General features: G+C 40.4%; 1 protein-coding gene across 2 annotated transcripts in view; it reads right to left on the bottom strand.

Moving 5' to 3' along the window:
- The window catches only part of LOC102184112 (putative RNA exonuclease NEF-sp), a 59134-nt gene continuing 43617 nt past the window's right edge, over positions 2528–18044 (bottom strand). Inside the window, exons 13-19 of one of the 2 annotated variants that reach the window (XM_005697564.3) lie at positions 17239–17343; positions 16618–16755; positions 12548–12640; positions 8481–8697; positions 8049–8233; positions 6793–6911; positions 2528–3657 (exon numbers count right to left, since the gene is read on the bottom strand). In XM_005697564.3, coding sequence (XP_005697621.2) covers positions 3576–3657; positions 6793–6911; positions 8049–8233; positions 8481–8697; positions 12548–12640; positions 16618–16755; positions 17239–17343 — 939 coding nt within the window. In that variant the 3' untranslated portion in view covers positions 2528–3575. The remainder of the gene's footprint in view (positions 3658–6792; positions 6912–8048; positions 8234–8480; positions 8698–12547; positions 12641–16617; positions 16756–17238; positions 17344–18044) is intronic. The other variant, XM_005697566.3, reaches the window with a different exon arrangement.

Raw genomic sequence — 18044 nt, 5'->3', positions numbered from 1 at the left:
GGGTGTTGCTGCTGAGAATGTGAGTGTATTACAATACAGAGCTACAAAATAATATGGTACTAGTGTGAGACAGGACAAAAGACACAGACATAAGGCTCTTGAATACACAGACTACAATGAAGCCTCCTTTACTGTGTAAGTAAAGATGAGTAATTGGATAAAATCTAAATTGGTGAAAAGTTATGCCAAAGTAAGTTCTAGGAGGAATAAAGGTATATGTGTAAAAAATCATTTAAAAAATGTATGTAATATAATCAGTGGATATTAAATTATCTCTGGATCAGTCAAGACTTTTTACGCATAAAAGCAAATAGAACAATATCATTATAGACAAGAACAGACTTCTAAAACTCTTAAAAAACTAGAAACATTTTTGCAATAATTGACAAATGAACACTACATTTGTAAAGAGAACTTAAAAATTCAGAGTGGAAAATTCATTATGGAAAAGACAACAGAAACATGGGCAAAGGATATGGACAACTCTAAAGAAAAACAATTGGCCAAAAGCTTCTGGAAAAAATAGTAGATGACAATCTAAAGGGTATTTGAATAAATAGATTTTAAGTCCTAAATTAAACCTAAAATGAAAAACTTTTAAATCTATCAAATTGACAGAGATTTGAAAAAATGCTAGCAAGGTAAAAACTTTTCTGGAATTAAAAAATCCTTCAGTAGTTCATACTCTTCAGCCCAATTAAATTCACTTCTAGGAATTTTTCCTCAAGAAATAATTATCTGCCAAAGATGTGCAAGGATATCATTGGCAGCATCATTTGGGGATAACTTGGGACTGGTTTAGAAATTATGGCACACATCAGAATGTTGGAATATTATGCAGCTATTAAAAACTGCTTTTGAATAGTGGAAAATGTATGATAGAAGATTGTAAAATAGTGGTCTGGTGGGATTAGGTATGATTTTAACTTCTGGATTTTTCAAGTTTCCATTAATGGGTTTCCTTCATAACAGAGATGAGAATTTACAAAATGGGGGACAGAAGGAAATGAAAGTAACATGGCTGAGTGTTTTACTAAACAACCCCATATGGGTGAGGAGGCTAGAAAGTTTGGGAGTAGTATGTTCAAAGCCTAAACCAAGTATTCTGTGAAAATCCTTCAAGTTGCTTTTTTTCCCCCAAATGAGAAGTTGCTTCTCTAGCAGCTGCCTTGGCAGCTCAGCAGTGGCTGCCTAGAAGGGTGTGGGAGGAAAAATGCACAAACGCACTTATGAATGGAATGTGTTTTGCAAGAGGCCAAGTTGGCAGCTTTGGCTTCCAAAAGGTGGGAGCATCAGAAAGAACAATGTGTGCAGACTGGAGCCTCAAGAGACTTTATGGTCTGGGCCTATCTCTGCAGAGTTCTAGAGTTGGGGGCCCATGGGGAAACTTCACCCCACCCATCAAGAAAAAGGAAAGCCTTGGCTGCCCCTAGGAGCAAAGGGAGTGCTCTTGGCACAGGGAGCCTTTATCTGTTCTGTGAATCTGCAGTTCAAAGATGATCCTCAATAAAATGTAGGGTTTCCCTAATTTAATTCTCATAATCACCTTATTAGGTAGGTAATTATGTTGGCATCTTTAAAATGAGGAAACAGCGTTCCCTGGTGGTCTAGTGGTTAATATTTTGCACTTTCATTGCTGTAGCCTGGGTTCAATCCCTGGTCAACCCTGTTTGGGGAACTGTCAAGGTGTGTGCTGTGGCCAAAATGAAAAAAAATTTTAAATGAGGAAACTGAGGCTCAGAGAGGGAAAATAACTCATAACATTCCACTAAGTCATTTTTCACAAACTGAATCTTTGAATATTCATATCCTTAAAAGTAGATACATCCTCATTTTACAGAGCTGTAGGAATGGGCTCAAACAAGGTGAAGTGACTGGCCCAGCAGCAGAGCTGAAGTGCCAACCTTCATGCAGACATTTATTTTGTGTCTCAGGACTGGAGTCTGAAGAGGTAAACAGCAGCTAAACTCCCACAGCTTTGGAGTTCCGCAGTAGGAAAGAATCCAGCAACACTGTTTCAAGATGTTCTCAAGGCCTTGCAGCTGAGGTCAGCAGTCCACCTAGGGAATTTACAAGGGAACTACAAATGGTAGTATCTCAATCCAAAATCAAGCTCTTCAGTTCTAGCTTCTGGTTCCCAACTTTCAAATCTTGTGGAAGTTGCATTTAAAGGATTAAACACGGACTCAAATGCCCAGCCTTAAGAGTTAATTTTAAGTAAATTATTTTTTTCTGATTATAAAACAAATATGTGCTGATTTTAAAAAACAAACCAGCCTACTTTCAGAAAAGCATTTGGTAAAACTGAATCTGCCAGTCCCACCAGCCAGAGATAAAAACTGTTCATATTTTGCCATATAGCCTTCCAGGTTTTGTTCCAAGCCTATGCATATCTTTTTTCTACTCAACTATACAGAGTATTCTGTAACTCTCCATGCATTATACAACCTGTGATATACTATGAATGCATAATCTCATCTTCACAACAATCCTGTAAGATGTATACCATTGTTATGTACCAAGCACAGAGGTGTTAAATAATTTATTCAGGTTCACACAACTAAAAGCAGGAAAGCTGGAATTCACAGTCAGGTAGTCTGGATCCAGAGGTCTGCTGCTGCTGCTTGTAGATCTTTCACTAAATTTTATTTACACACACACATAATTTTTAAAGAATAGAATTCCACCAAATAACCCTTTAGCATATCCTCCATACATGTTTTTGAGAAACTATCTTGTTACTGTAGGATAATACTCGGAGTAGAACTGCTGGGTCCCAGGGTAGGGAGCAATTTACAGAGCTTTTTGGAATGATACATACTGCTTGACAGATTAGTTCATCTTTCCAGAAGGGCAGCTAGTATCAGCTATCAGTTTTGGAACTGTGTGTGCCTGTGCCCATGTCCTTTCCAACACAGAATGTTGATAATTTGAAAGTTAATTTTTTAAAAAGCAAAGGTTTTTTTAACTGAAATTGAAGCTTCTAAGTTAGGACTGCTGGTGTTGGAGGCACCTACTGGTAAAGGGTAACACTGCAGTCACTCTGGAAGGAAGCGTTCCTAAAAACTGAACTGAAAGAGGGTTTCCTGGGTTGGTTAAAAGCTAAGAGCCTTCTATTTTCCTCTGTGGACCTGCCAGATTTTCAGTCAGCCTTTTTCTTTCAATTTTATAACAGTCATTCAATAGAAAGTAGTTTGCCTTACAGAATTTTGCTTCACAGATGTTACAACTTTGACAAACCACATACTGTCTGGGTTTTCTCTTCCTGGTTTCCTTACTTATATACAGTATACCATTTAATAGGAGTGCTACATGAAATAAGCACCTGCTAGAATACTTGTATATAAACCCACTGACACCAAAGAAAGTACAAACTGGTAGCCTCCCCTCACTCTTAAGATGAGGTTTGAATTTTAGGTATTTATTGAAAATTTGTACATGCCATTTATAAATGGACTAGACTATCTGCTATATAGAGAGGTCTGGCAGCCTGTGGAGTGCCTGCAGCCTGACCACATTTTCTGCCATTGCCCACAAGGGATTAAGAAATGACACCTGGAAAGTGGTGGGCAGACTCACAAACACATATTTGGAGTGGTGCTTTCCTCTTCATCTTTTATTCCCATCAGTCCTAGGCCAGAGAGTGATCCATGAGTGCTGTAATGGAGGAGTAGACAGTTAACCATTCATTCAACTCTGTTGACAAAAAGTAAGGTAAAGGAGAAACGGTTTTTTTGTATGTGTGTGTGTCATGGGGGTGAGGGTCAGGTAGGTAGACAGACTATGGAAAGGTGCCTGCTGAAAATAGTTCAGTGGAAAGAATACTGACTAGTCCCAAATCACAGAATCAAATCACTGCTCTGCCACTTAACAGATGTGAGGCACATCTCAACTAAGGGTGAATGATCTCAAACTCAGTTTCTTCAATGATAAAGAAATATTAAATATTTAAATTACTATCTCACGAGGCTTTGGGAAGGACTGTAGACTGTAACAGCTAATATTAATGTCGATGGAGCACTTACTGCAAGTCAAGCAGTAAGAACTGTAGATGTGTCCTCGTTTACTCCTCCCAAACAGCTTATGTACCTTGAGTAGGTACTGCTGTAGGTAACAACAGTCTGTCATCAGAATCCTTTTAAAACTGCTGTTAGAATGTTGTTTTGCTAAAACTACTTCTGTAGCACCTAACACATGCCAGGCACTGTTTAAAAACTTTATGTTAACTTTTAATTATGTTGTGAAACACCTAGCACATTGCGTAGAATTTAGGAGCCACCTGATATATTTTAGTTTCCTACGACATCATAGTGAATACTCATGGAATTGGGTGAGAGAGCTGAGGTGCTCTCCAAGGTGGAGGAGGCAGAAATGAGCAAAGACAAACACAGAATCTGTCTCCACCTAATGTCTGAACTAAGCTAACAAGCCACAGGCCTTTTGGGTATGGAGAACTGGAGTTCTGAGTGCTGGAGAGTGGCTCTGGAATTAGAGACAATCATAATTCAAACACAGTAAAGAATCTGCCTGCAATGCAGGAGACCAGGGTTCGATCGCTGGGTTGGGAGAACGGAATGGCAACCCACTCCAGTAATCTTGCCTGGAGAATCCCATGGACAGAGAAGCCTGGTGGTGTCTAGTCCATGGGGTCACAAAGAGTCAGACATGACTGAACAAGTAACAGTTCACACTTCATAATTCAAGTATTAATTGTGCACTTACTAGGTGTATGACCTTAGGCAAGTTGCTTAACCTGAGCCTTTTCCTCATCTTATTAAAATGGAGATGCAATAACCTTAACCAAAACTGCATGTAAAACACTTAGCAGTACTTTGACATTTATTAAGGGTTTGATGAATTGCAGTAATTATTAAGAGCTGAGTCAAGCTCCCAGCATGAAGGAAAACCTGCTACTCTTCTTCCTACTCCTTCCTGAGCCACTTTTACTCTTTCCCAAATGTTATCCGCTGGCATCATGGAGACACTGCACAGAAGAGGCCAAAAGAAGTCAGTCACACAGAAGGCTTATAGCTTGGGGAAATAACATGCTCCTGTTGCTGGCTACAGATCATTATGACTACAGAAATGAGAGTATAACTTTTGAAACAAAGGACTAACATCAGGTTTTGTTACTACAGGATTTGCTTTTTCCAGTTTTCTCCTGACTTGTCAAACATGCCTTTGGGACCTTTGCCTCAGTCAGAACTTAAGCTTTTTGGCTCCCTGACTCAATGTTCCCGCCTCTAAGCCTTCATCCCCTGAGAACATCCCAACCACTTCTAGAAGAAGGAAGCTTTGACCCTCTCTTGCTTGATTTACCTATACAATGGGGGTAGAATACTTACAAGCTAAGTATTCCCTACTTGGTACATGAAGACTTGCCTATTTTACCTCAACCTCCATAGCACTAGGTCCAGGCAAGTTCAAGTTTGCCCCTTACCACACTGTTAACCAAAAAGCATTTTTTTTCTTTGGCAATTTTGGGTCACTTTTTTAACCTCTTACTGTTAAGTCTACCTATAAGCCTGTTTCAAGTGTATCAGTCCAAGATTTTTTTTTTTTTAATTTTGCTGTAAACACCTAGTAATTATTTCTGTTTCTCAGAGACAGTAATTCTCATAAGCTGCCCAGCAGGTAGCCTGTTTCACTAGTAGCCCTAATACATATTATAAGAATTTTATGACAGGAAATTAACTTCTGATCCAGGATTCAAAGCCTGAGGCATTCATGTTTCACCACCTGGAGCCCTAGGCCTGTGAAATAATCCTAGAATGTCAGAATTTTAAGGGACTTATTAGAAATAATACAGTCTAGTGATTTTCAAACTGCTTATTTCAAAAGAGCCACTGCCCTCTTTCCCTCCTCCCCCAATACACATGTTCATTCATATACCTACTCACCCATTTCAGAACTGTTCATCTTTATGCCTCAGTAAAGATTTAACATCAAAATTTTTCTCTTTAATAAAAGGGTTTTATAGTTTAAAGAACTGATTCCTGGTGGCTCAGTGGTAAAGAATCTGCTTGGAATGCAGGAGACTCAGGTTCGCTCCCCAGGTTGGGAAGATCCCCTTGAGAAGGGAATGGCAACCCACTCCCGTATTCTTGCCTGGGAAATTACATGAAGCCTGGTGGGCTACAGGTCTATGGGGTTGCAAAGAGTCAGACATGACTGAGCTATTAACACTTTCATTTTTATAGTTTAAAGTATTTGAAAATTACTGATTTATTTTAAATCCCTCATCTTACCAAAGGGAAATAGATCCATAATGGGAAGGTGGCTTGGCCACTACTTGTCAGAAAAGTTAAGTGATACAGCTGGCACTAGACCCAGAGTCCTGCTCCACTACTCCTCAGGCTTAGAATCAACAAAACAGGCCTTATCTCTTAAAAGTTAACAGAACTGGTAATGGGGGAAAGGGCAGGGAAGACAGGAACACATTCCTTATATGTGGGAAAGGTAGGCTCTGGTCACATCTGATCCTGTGCCTTGCCTAGAACTTTTTGACCAGTTTTTACTCAAATGCTTCTTGTTCTAGAGAGGCTGTAGGATCTAAGACCTCTGCCTTTTAAACTGGGATGAGCCATCTCCTTGAGGGACCACAAAATGTAGTTATAGAAGAGCAAATACATGGAAAATAGGAATACAATAACCTATCTCTTAGAACTGTGAGAGTGAAATGATTCATTTCAGTCTTCATTTATGTGCCTGGATATCAACAAAAGGCCTTTCTCCAATAAAAGCTTAAGTCCAGAGGTCAGAATTATGAAGGAACAACCCTTCAATCCTTACCTCTTAGTTCCTGGCAGCAAGATCAGGCAGAGGGTGCCTGAACACAGGTTGTGGTAGAGCTTTCCTATCTTTCGGCCCCAGTGCCAGGCAGCTATCTTTGGGTGGTCCACCTTCAGCATCTAGAATCAAAGCCAAATATAGACACTCAGCCAGGGTACCCACTGCTCACTTGGACAGACATCAACATTCCTCCTCAGGCTCCGAGGAAAGGCTCTGTTCAAATCCTCAGTGTGAAGCCAGAATCTATACTATAGGGTTCCCGGCCCATCCCAGCCTCCCCAGGCTTTCAAGTCAGTTTAGGACAGCTGCTGTCCATTCCTCCAGATGGATCTTCCAGGGCCCTGAGTTAGGGGAACCAAATCACTAAGGAGAGCTCTAGTCTGGCCTCTGCTATTAAGCATATTTGTGACCTGGGCAAATCATTCACTAGTTCTCATCTCTATTTCTCATCTGCTAAATGTGGGACATGACACTAGGGCAGAGTTTCCCAAACTTAAGCCACTCACCTCCTATCTTCACCCTTCTGCTGGATATTCCCTAATGGTTTTCTTTAAAGTGAATCACCTTCTTCCTTAGCTTCATCTAAGTAATACTAGGGAACCCTGGTGGCTCAAATGGTCGAGTCTGCCTGCAATGCAGGAGACACAGGTTCAATCCCTGGGTCAGGAAGATCCCCTAGAGAAGGAATGGCAACCCACTCCAGTATTCTTGCCTAGAAAATCCCATGGATGGAGGAGCCTGGCAGGCTACATTCCATGGGGTCGCAAAGAGTTGGACATGACTGAGGGACTTCACTTTCACTTTTAAAATAATACTATCCATGTAATCATAGGTTCAATGTCATGGTTGTTACCTTAAATAAATGTTAGAAAAAAAGTTCATAACTAAAAAAAAGTGAAAAATGAGGTCCACCTATGACCACCAAAAATCATCTTCTGTATATATACACTGCAGGAAACCTTAGATCACTTAAGACTTGTCCAGCTCTCCAACTTCCTGTATCAACCCCTCAAAATCCCTTGGAGAGCCACCTCGAAAACTTGATTTTAGCAAGTTTGGAGGAGACAAAGTATGAGATATCCTGGAGAAAGAAAGGTGTGTCCAGGGCTGGAAGAAGCGGGGGAGTGAAGATTAGTGCCAGGACTCTCATGACTAATTTCCATAAATATAAGAAGGCCAACACCAAGACCAAGAAAACTAAAGTATTGAGCTACCTTTCCCCTCAAGCCCCAGGATACACTCATTAACTCACTCACCTGCAAGGCCTCCTGCTCTGAAGGGGGAGGTATGACACGAACCCCTGGTAGCCTTGATTCATGTGGTAAGCCCCTGAGCCAGGCATGGAGGTGCCTGGGTGTTAGGGCATGCCTGCCTTTCAGCTTCCAGTCCTTGCCCGTGAGAATGTTGAGGGCTCTCTGGGCACTGCCAAATGTTTTGAACCCTGAAAACAAGAATACTGTTTTGTTATTAAGGACCAAAAAAAAAAAAAAAACCACAAACCCAAAACAAAACTGATCACCATCCAAGTTGGAGCTCACCCAGAGCCAAGGAAGAAGGACAAAATCAGGAGATGCTGACCTGATCCAGCCCAGGAGAGCCTATTTGGTGAACATTTCCTTTCTCTGATCTCATGTTATCACCATCTTTAATCTCCTTCCCCAAGGCTATATTTGGTGGCATAGACTTACTCAAGAAACAATATCTTTTATGCTTTCCACTTTTAAGATCTTTAGGCAAGATCATAGCTTCCAGGCCCAGGAAGAGGCTACACTGTTGCAACAGGTGTTCTTTGAAGGTTTCACTCACTCCAGACAGGTATATAGTACCTCGGTTCTCAGAATCTTGTTCCAACTCATTCACAAGGGTGTCACAATCAAGGGTGAGTTCTGTCACAGGCCTCTGCACCTAACCAAGGAAAGATGGCATTAGTGCTAGAAAAGTCACTACTTCAATCCACAGGCCTGGTACATACTAGCAAGTAACTTAATTCTTCTTCAGATTCCTTATCTATATACAGAGGCTAATGATAACTGCCCCAAAGGACTATGGTAGAAACTTACAAAATAGATCAATAAATACAAAATGTAAATATTTTTGTGTAAATAATACTCTCTTACCTTTCCTTTTCACCTCACCACCTGCAATGGGAATCAGTTCTCTGCCTTCTACACCAATGAAACTCTGGTTTAATTACATAAGAAACATCAGGATACCATTGATTTCCCTAAAAGCTAAAGGGCAACCATAAAACAAACAAACCATTTGGATCTAAGTAGTGATAAAGAGTCCAGAAACCCAAGTAAGACGGTAGGTGTTGCGAGAGGGCATCAGACGGCAGACACACTGAAACCATTATCACAGAAAACTAGCCAGTCTGATCACATGGACCATAGCCTTCTCTAACTCAATGAAACTAAGCCATGCCGTGTGGGGCCACCCAAGACGGGAGAGTCATGGTGGAGCGGTCTGACAGAATGTGGTCCACTGGCGAAGGGAATGACAAACAGTATTCTTGCCTTGAGAACCCCATTAACAGTATGAAAAGGCAAAATGATAGGATACTGAAAGGGGAACTCCCCTGGTCGGTAGGTGCCCAATATGCTACTGTAGATCAGTGGAGAAATAACTCCAGAAAGAATGAAGGGATGGAGCAAGGTCCAATGCTGTAAAGAGCAATATTGCATAGGAACCTGAAATGTTAGGTCCATGAAACAAGGCAAATTGGTAGTGGTCAAACAGAGATGGCAAGAGTGAACGTCGACAGTCTGGACTGGAATGGGTGAATTTAACTCAGATGACCATTATTATATCTACTACTGTGGGCAGGAATCCCTTAGAAGAAATGGAGTAGCCATCATGGTCAACAAAAGAGTCTGAAATGCAGTACTTGGATGCAATCTCAAAAACAACAGAATGATCTCTGTTCATTTCCAAGGCAAACCATTCAATATCACGGTAACCCAAGCCTATGCCCCAACCAGTAACGCTGAAGAAGCTGAAGTTGAACGGTTCTATGAAGACCTATAAGACCTTTTAGAACTAACACCCAAAAAAGATGTCCTTTTCATTATAGGGGACTGGAATGCAAAAGTAGGAAGTCAAGAAACACCTGGAGTAACAGGCAAATTTGGCCTTGGAGTACGGAATGAAGCAGGGCAAAGGCTAGTAGAGTTTTGCCAAGAGAACGCACTGGTCATAGCAAACATCCTCTTCCAACAACACAAGAGAAGACTACACATGGACATCACCAGATGGTCAACACCGACATCAGATTGATTATATTCTTTGCAGCCAAAGATGGAAAAGCTCTATACAGTCAGCAAAAACAAGACTGGGAGCTGACAATGGCTCAGATCATGAACTCTTTATTGCTAAATTCAGGCTTAAATTGAAGAAAGTAGGGGAAACCACTAGACCATTCAGGTATCACCTGAATCAAATCCCTTATGATTGTACAGTGGAAGTGAGAAATAGATTTAAGGGACTAGATCTGATAGAGTACCTGATGAAATATGGATGGAGGTTCATGACACTGTACAGGAGACAGGGATCAAGACCATCTCCATGGAAAAGAAATGCAAAAAAGCAAAATGGCTGTCTCAGGAGGCCTTACAAATAGCTGTGAAGAGAAGTGAAAAGCAAAGGAGAAAAGGAAAGATATAAGCATCAGAATGCAGAGTTCCAAAGAATAGCAAGGAGAGATAAGAAAGCCTTCCTCAGCGATCAATGCAAAGAAAGAGAGGAAAACAACAGAATGGGAAAGACTAGAGATCTCTTCAAGAAAATTAGAGATATAAGGGAATACTGCATGCAAAGCTGGATTCAATAAAGGACAGAAATGGTATGGACCTAACAGAAGCAGAAGATATGAAGAAGAGGTGGCAAGAATACACAGAAGAACTGTACAAAACAGAGCTTCACGACCCAGATAATCACAATGGTGTGATCACTCACCAAGAGCAAGGCATCCTGGAATGTGAAGTCAAGTGGGCCTTAGAAACCATCACTATGAACAAAGCTAGTGGAGGTGATGGAATTCCAGTTGAGCTATTTCAAATCCTGAAAGATGATGCTGTGAAAGTGCTGCACTCAATATGCCAGGAAATTTGGAAAACTCAGCAGTGGCCACAGGACTGGAAAAGGTCAGTTTTCCTTCCAATCCCAAAGAAAGGCAATGCCAAAGAATGCTCAAACTACCGCACAATTGCACTCATCTCACACGCTAGTAAAGTAATGCTCAAAATTCTCCAAGCCAGCCTTCAGCAGTACGTGAACCGTGAACTTCCAGATGTTCAAGCTGGTTTTAGAAAAGGCAGAGGAACCAGAGATCAAATTGCCAACATCTGCTGGATCATCAAAAACACAAGGGAGTTCCAGAAAAACATCTATTTCTGCTTTATTGACTATGCCAAAGCTTTTGCCTGTGTGGATCACAATAAACTGTGGAAAATTCTGAAACAGATGGGAATACCACACAACCTGACCTGCCTCTTTGGAAACCTATATGCAGGTCAGGAAGCAACAGTTATAACTGGATATGGAACAACAGACTATTTCCAAATAGGAAAAGGAGTACATCAAGGCTGTATATTGTTACCCTGCTTATTTAACTTTTACGCAGAGTACCTCATGAGAAACGCTGGGCTGGAAGAAGCACAAGCTGGAGTCAAGATTGGTGGGAGCAATATCAATAACCTCAGATATGCAGATGACACCACCCTTATGGCAGAAAGTGAACAGGAACTAATAAAAAGCCTCTTGATGAAAGTGAAAGAGGAGAGTGAAAAAGTTGGCTTAAAGCTCAACATTCAGAAAATGAAGTTCATGGCATCTGGTCCCATCACTTCATGGCAGATAGATGGGGAAACAGTGGAAACAGTGGCTGACTTTATTTTTCTGGATTCCAAAATCACTGCAGATGGTGACTGCAGCCATGAAATTAAAAGACGCTTACTCCTTGGAAGGAAAGTTATGACCAACCTAGACAGCATATTCAAAAGCAGAGATATTACTTTGTCAACAAAGGTCCGTCTAGTCAAGGCTATGGTTTTTCCAGTGGTCCTGTATGGATGTGAGAGTTGGACTGTGAAGAAAGCTGAGCACTGAAGAATTGATGCTTTTGAACTATGGTGTTGGAGAAGACTCTTGAGGGTCCCTTGGACTGCAAGGAGATCCAACCAGTCCATCCTAAAGGAGATCAGTCCCGGGTGTTCATTGAAAGGACTGATGCTGAAGCTGAAAGTCCAATACTTTGGCCACCTCATGCAAAGAGTTGACTCATTGGAAAAGACTCTGATGCTGGGAGGGATTGGGGGCAGGAGAAGGGGACGACCGAGGATGAGATGGCTGGATGGCATAACCAACTCTATGGACTTGAGTTTGAGTGAACTCCGGGAGTTGGTGATGGACAGGGAGGCCTGGTGTACTGTGATTCATGGGGATGCAAAGAATCAGACACGACTGAGCGACTGAACTGAACTTACTGAGTGATAAAGAGTAGAAGAACAATGCCAATGTAGCCCAGGTTGATTTTGACAAAAATGAAAGTTATCATGTGCCAGGTCACCACTATAAGAATACCGGGCTTGGATGAAGCCTTTCCATAATAGAACATCTCATGTCTAAGTTTCTGAAGGGTGCTTTTCTAAGCTGTTATGTCTTACAGCACTGTAAATACAAGGTTGAGTAAATATGGATATGGAAAATACAGGGTTGAGTGAAGAGTACTACTTTATGCTTTCTCTGGTGACCTTACCTTGATGCAGGAACCCTCTACCAGGACGCCATCCAAAGACTCTATGGCCAGCTGGGCAGCTTCCAGGACTTCATACTGTATACAGAGATGTGGCTGCAGGAACACCAAGATTTTCTTACTTTGGCTTTGCAGGCTCAAACTGCCAGAGAAGGGGCTGGGAATAGAGTCCCCCTAAACTACAGTGGCAAAGTCACCAGAATGGATGTCCCTGCTGTGCTCAGCTAGACAGTGATCACAAACTGTCATTTTAAGTAGAATCACCACATGCAGGATCTGGTTTCTCAGAAAATAACCTTAAATTTGTCACTTAAAATTGAAGCCTTTCTCTCTCTGGGTGCTATGGGGTAAGCAACAGAATTATTTACTGCCTAAATTGCTTTTCATATTATTTATTATTAATCACTAAAGTCATCACTCTAAGTCACAGACAGAGATTCCCATTTATCTTATTAGCTTAATTTTTAAAATAAGCAGCTTTCCCACAAATTTCTGGAGGTTAAGATCTTCCACTGGATTTGTGTCTTCAAATTTACTGCTTTTCCATTTGATCAAACTAGAATAGCTAAATCTATGTGATAGTCTAAGCCATAACATCATCATAGAGATTAAAGTGCTCCCATAGAAAACCTTCATTTTATTGGATTTGACAATGATTTCTTGAATATGACACCAAAGACACAGGCAACAAAATAAAAAAAGGAGAGAGAGAACTAAATCAAAATGTGCATCAAGGAAGAACCATCAACAATGTCAAAAGGCAGCAGAAAGAATGGGAGAAAATATTTGCAAATCACATATCTACTGAAGAAGTCAAAATATATAGGGGACTTCCCTGGTGGTCCAGTGGCTAAGACTCTGTGTTTCCAATGCAGGGGAGCTGGGTTTGATCCCTGGTCAGGGAACTAGATCCCATATTCTGCAACTAAAAAGTCTGCATGTCCCAACAAAGATCAAACTGCAAGTAAGACCTGGTATAGCCAAATAAATAAGAATTAAAAAATAAAATATATAGAGAACTACTAAGACTCAACAAAAACATCAAACAACTCAATTAAAAAATAGGCAAAGGACTTGGAGAGGCATTTCTCCAAAGAAGATATACAAATGGCCAATAAACATACAGAGATACTCAACATCATTAATCATTAGGGAGATGGAAGTCAAGAAAAACCACAAGATATTACATCACATCCATTGTGAAGTGAAGTTGCTCAGTTGTGTCTGACTCTTTGCGACCCTGTGGACTGTAGCCCACCAGGCTCCTCCGTCCATGGGATTCTCCAGGCAAGAATTCTGGAGTGGGTTGCCATTTCCTTGTCCAGGGTATCTTCCCAACTCAGGGATCGAACATTGCAGGCAGACGCTTTAACCTCTGAGCCATCAGGGAGGCCACCCTGGCTCACACCCATTAGGATGGATCAAAACAAAAAATGCCCCCCAAACCAAAAACAACAAAAATAACCAAGTGTTGGGGGAACTCCCTTGTGGTCTAGCGGTTAGGATTCTGTGCTTCCAATGCTGGGGGCACAAGTTTGATCTCTGGTCAGGGAACTAAGATCCCACATGGGGTTCTCACCCCTCCACTCCCCCCCAAAAAAACAAACACCAAGTGTCAGCTGGAATATGGAGAAGCTGAAACCCTTGGCATTGCAGGTGCAAGTGTAAAATGATGCATCTGCTATAGAAAACAGTATGGCAGTTCCTCAAAACATGAAACACAGAATTATCATTTAACCCAGAATTTCTATTTTAGTGTATATACCCAAAAGAACTGAAAACAGGGACTTAGATACTTTTACATCCATGCTCACTTCATAGTAGCACTATTCAGAATAGCTAAAAGGTGGAAACAATTCAAATATTCATCAATGGATGAATGGATGAACAAAATGTGGTATAATCATACAATGGAATATAATTCAGCCTTGAAAAGAACTCTGATACGTACTACATCATGAGTGAACCCTGAAGATATTATGCTAAGTGAAACAAGCCAGACACAAAAGGACAAATATTGTAGGATTCCACTTTCATGGTAATATAGAGTAGTCAAATTTATAAGACAGGAAATATGATAGTATTTAACAGGACTGGGGTAAAGGGGACTGGGGAGTTACTGTTTAATGGGTACAGAGTTTCAGTATGAGATGATGAAAAAGTTCTGAAGACAATGTACTTAAATAACACTCGACTATATTTAAAAATGGCTAAAAAGGCAAATTGTATGTGTATTATACAAAAAGAAAGAAAAAAAAATTAGACTTAAAGGAACGAGTTACAGTCCCTTGACATACCCTTTCTATCCCTCATTCTATCTTCCCAGGGATGATCTTTTTATTTCTATTTTTAGGTGTAGGAAAGACATTAATAAAATATTTGTGGGAAGAACATTTTAAACACCTAGGATTCTGCACTTAGATCACTATGGAGACTTTAATTTTTGCTTCGTTTTAATAGTTACTAAACTTAATAGTTATTATAATGTTATATTGAATAGCCATTACATGTAATAGTTTATTGCACCAGATAACAGTTACCTATGTCAAAATTATAAAGGTACTAAAAATTTATAGTGAACAGTCTTCCCCTAACCTGTTTCTAATCACCTAGTTCCTCTCTCCCTGGAGGTCCTCATTGTTACCAGTTTTTGTATATAATTCTACAGATATTCTAAGTTTTTATTTTCAATTCTTTTCATGGTTTTCTGTCTCTATGTACTGAGCTTATAATGTTATTATTGCTTCATATAACAATTTGTCTTTATTCAACTTCTTCTAAACCGTGAAGATGGAGGCTTGCTCATTACATCCTTCTAAAAAAGTAGGAGTTTTTAAAACCATGTATAAGTATTATTTCTTAAAAAGTAAAAGTAATTAAACTATCAGGTTTTTTCCCCCAGTGGTTCAGTGATAAAGAATCTGCCTGCAATGCAGGAGACACAGAAGATGTGGATTTGATCCCTGGGTCTGGAATATCCCCTGAAGGAGGGCATGGCAACCCATTCCAGTATTCCTGAGTGGAGAATCCCATGGACTGAAGCACCTGGTGGGCTGCAGTCCATATGGTCACAAAGAGTCAAACACAACTGAAGTGACTGAACATGCACTAACACATGCAACAAACTAATAAACAAACCTTAACTCCAAGAGATTTGAGAGCTAATAGCAACAAAAAAAGAGGTCGTGTTCCTCCGATATCTTAACCCAGTTATGAGCACACTTTGGATTTTAAGCCCTACAGACTTACAACACATGGAAGCTGCCGGTCTTTTTGAAAGGGCATTTTATCACTTAAAGCTGAGGTCACAAGCAGGTACCCAATGTACATAAGATACATTAAACCAGTAGATAAAATTTTTGTCTGGCAAGGCTATGGTTTTTCCAGTGGTCATGTATGGATGTGAAAGTTGGACTGTAAAGAAAGCTGAGCACTGAAGAACTGATGCTTTTGAACTGTGGTGTTGGAGAAGACTCTTGAGAATCCCTTGGACTGCAAGGAGATCCAACCAGTCCATCCTATAGGAGATCAGTCCTGGGTGTTCATTGGAAGGACTGATGTTGAAGCTAAAACTCCAATACTTTGGCCCCCTGATGCAAAGAGCTGACTCACTGGAAAAGACCCTGATGCTGGGAAAGACTGAGGGCAGGAGGAGAAGGGGACGACAGAGGATGAGATGGTTGGATGGCATCATCCACTCAATGGACATGGGTTTGGGTGGACTCTGGGAGCTGGTGATGGACAGGGAGGCCTGGTGTACTGTGGTTCATGGGGTCACAAAGGGTCAGACACAATTGAGCGACTGAACTGAAACTGAACCGAACATGGTATTTAAGAAAATTGGAGGCAATGTGAGTATTGGCAGATTTCTTGATTCTCAAAAAATCAGATCTTGTCAATACTAGGCACACATTCTTGTGGGTCAACACTGTTCCCATGAAACAGAGCATGTCTCATATTCCAGTTGGTGACAGTCAAGCTCAAATCACTAGTATCTGAATGGCCCTAGAAGGCATCTGAATTTACCACAATAGATTAGAAGGTCAAAAATCTAAGTTTTCTTGTCTCATTACCTGATGTGTTTCAAGAACAAGAGTCATGGACCGGACTGGACCAAAACTCTTAAACAGCCTCTTCAGAGCCTTGAGGTTACAATTTTTGTTAAATGGCCCAGCGTAGACGGTTGACATCTCTGTCCACTTGATCTTTATCTACAAGAGAAACAACAGAATACAGTGAGGAGATGGATGTGGGAAGAGAATCAAGTCAAATCTAAAGAAACCATAAGTTGAAATATGGGATAAATCCTTTCAAGGAATTTCTCAACACAAACACCTGTCAAATGTACAAGGATTTGTTTACAGGGATTTCACGGCATAATTATTTGCAAAAACAAAATTTTATCAAATCCAAATGCTGAAATTAATAGGTATATCCTACAATAGAAAACTAGGCAGCACAAAGATTATATAGTGTTATGAACAGATGTTTAAGATATACTGTTAAGTGAAAAAATAAAGTTGCAAAATAGAATACAGTCTGATTCCCATCATAAAAATGTAAATGGTAATATACCTATAGAAAAAATTTAGAGAAATATATAGTAAACTTAATATAAGTATGTATTACTTTCCTTAATTGGAGGAGATTATAATGTCATCAAATAAATCATCTAGTAGAACCCATTCACTTACCCTTTTGTTCATCTCTTCAGTGAGGTTGGGTGAAAAGGGTTCAAAAGAGAACTGCACGATGCTGAAGGGAAACAGGGGGATTTCCACTCTAGCCTGCTCAAGAACCTGTAGAAAACAGCACAGCCTGGATGAGGCAAGAATCTAGTCTATTGTGGCTTGTGGAGGTGAGCCACAGTAATATAAACAATGGTTGTCTTCTTACCCATAGTAAAAAGCAATATGAGGCTGACTTCAAGGTCTGGAAAAAAAATGGTGACAAAACCATTTTTGGTTTTGAAAAAACCAAAAAAAACCATCTAATCAGTAAAAAGAACAGAATCACATATGACCCAGATCTCTAGCATTACTAAGAAGCAGACTATTACAACCTTCAAATTACCTCTAAGTAAAGAAACAAGTTAAATTCCAACAGAGCTACCATCACCCCACACTGTTGCAAGCCTGTGAATAAAGAGGGAGAAGAGGTGCAAGAGACTTTGAGGGGCAGGGAACCAAGGGGCACAGAAGGCTTGGGTGAAACAAACAAAATCAGCCCCAGAAAAAAGTACAACTAAATGCCAAAACAATGAACACAGGTCACAACTTTGAAGGTTCAAGCCCTTGACTACAAGGAAGAGACTTGACAGCCTCAGAGAAACAGTGTTTCTGGGGAAAAATCAGATATATAGAGAAGAGGCAATACCCTATTGGAGCCACTGCAGTGAAGGAAAAAAAAAAAAAAGAAATAAAGAAATCAAGACAGAAATTAAGGAAAAACGAGAAATAAAACATAGGAAAAGATAAATACCAATCCCTCACAAGAGCAT

This window comes from Capra hircus, chromosome 25 (assembly GCF_001704415.2).
Source record: "Capra hircus breed San Clemente chromosome 25, ASM170441v1, whole genome shotgun sequence".
Classification (NCBI taxonomy): domain Eukaryota; kingdom Metazoa; phylum Chordata; class Mammalia; order Artiodactyla; family Bovidae; genus Capra; species Capra hircus.
Note: the sequence above shows the minus strand (reverse complement) of the source record. Positions and strands in the feature narration are given on the sequence as shown.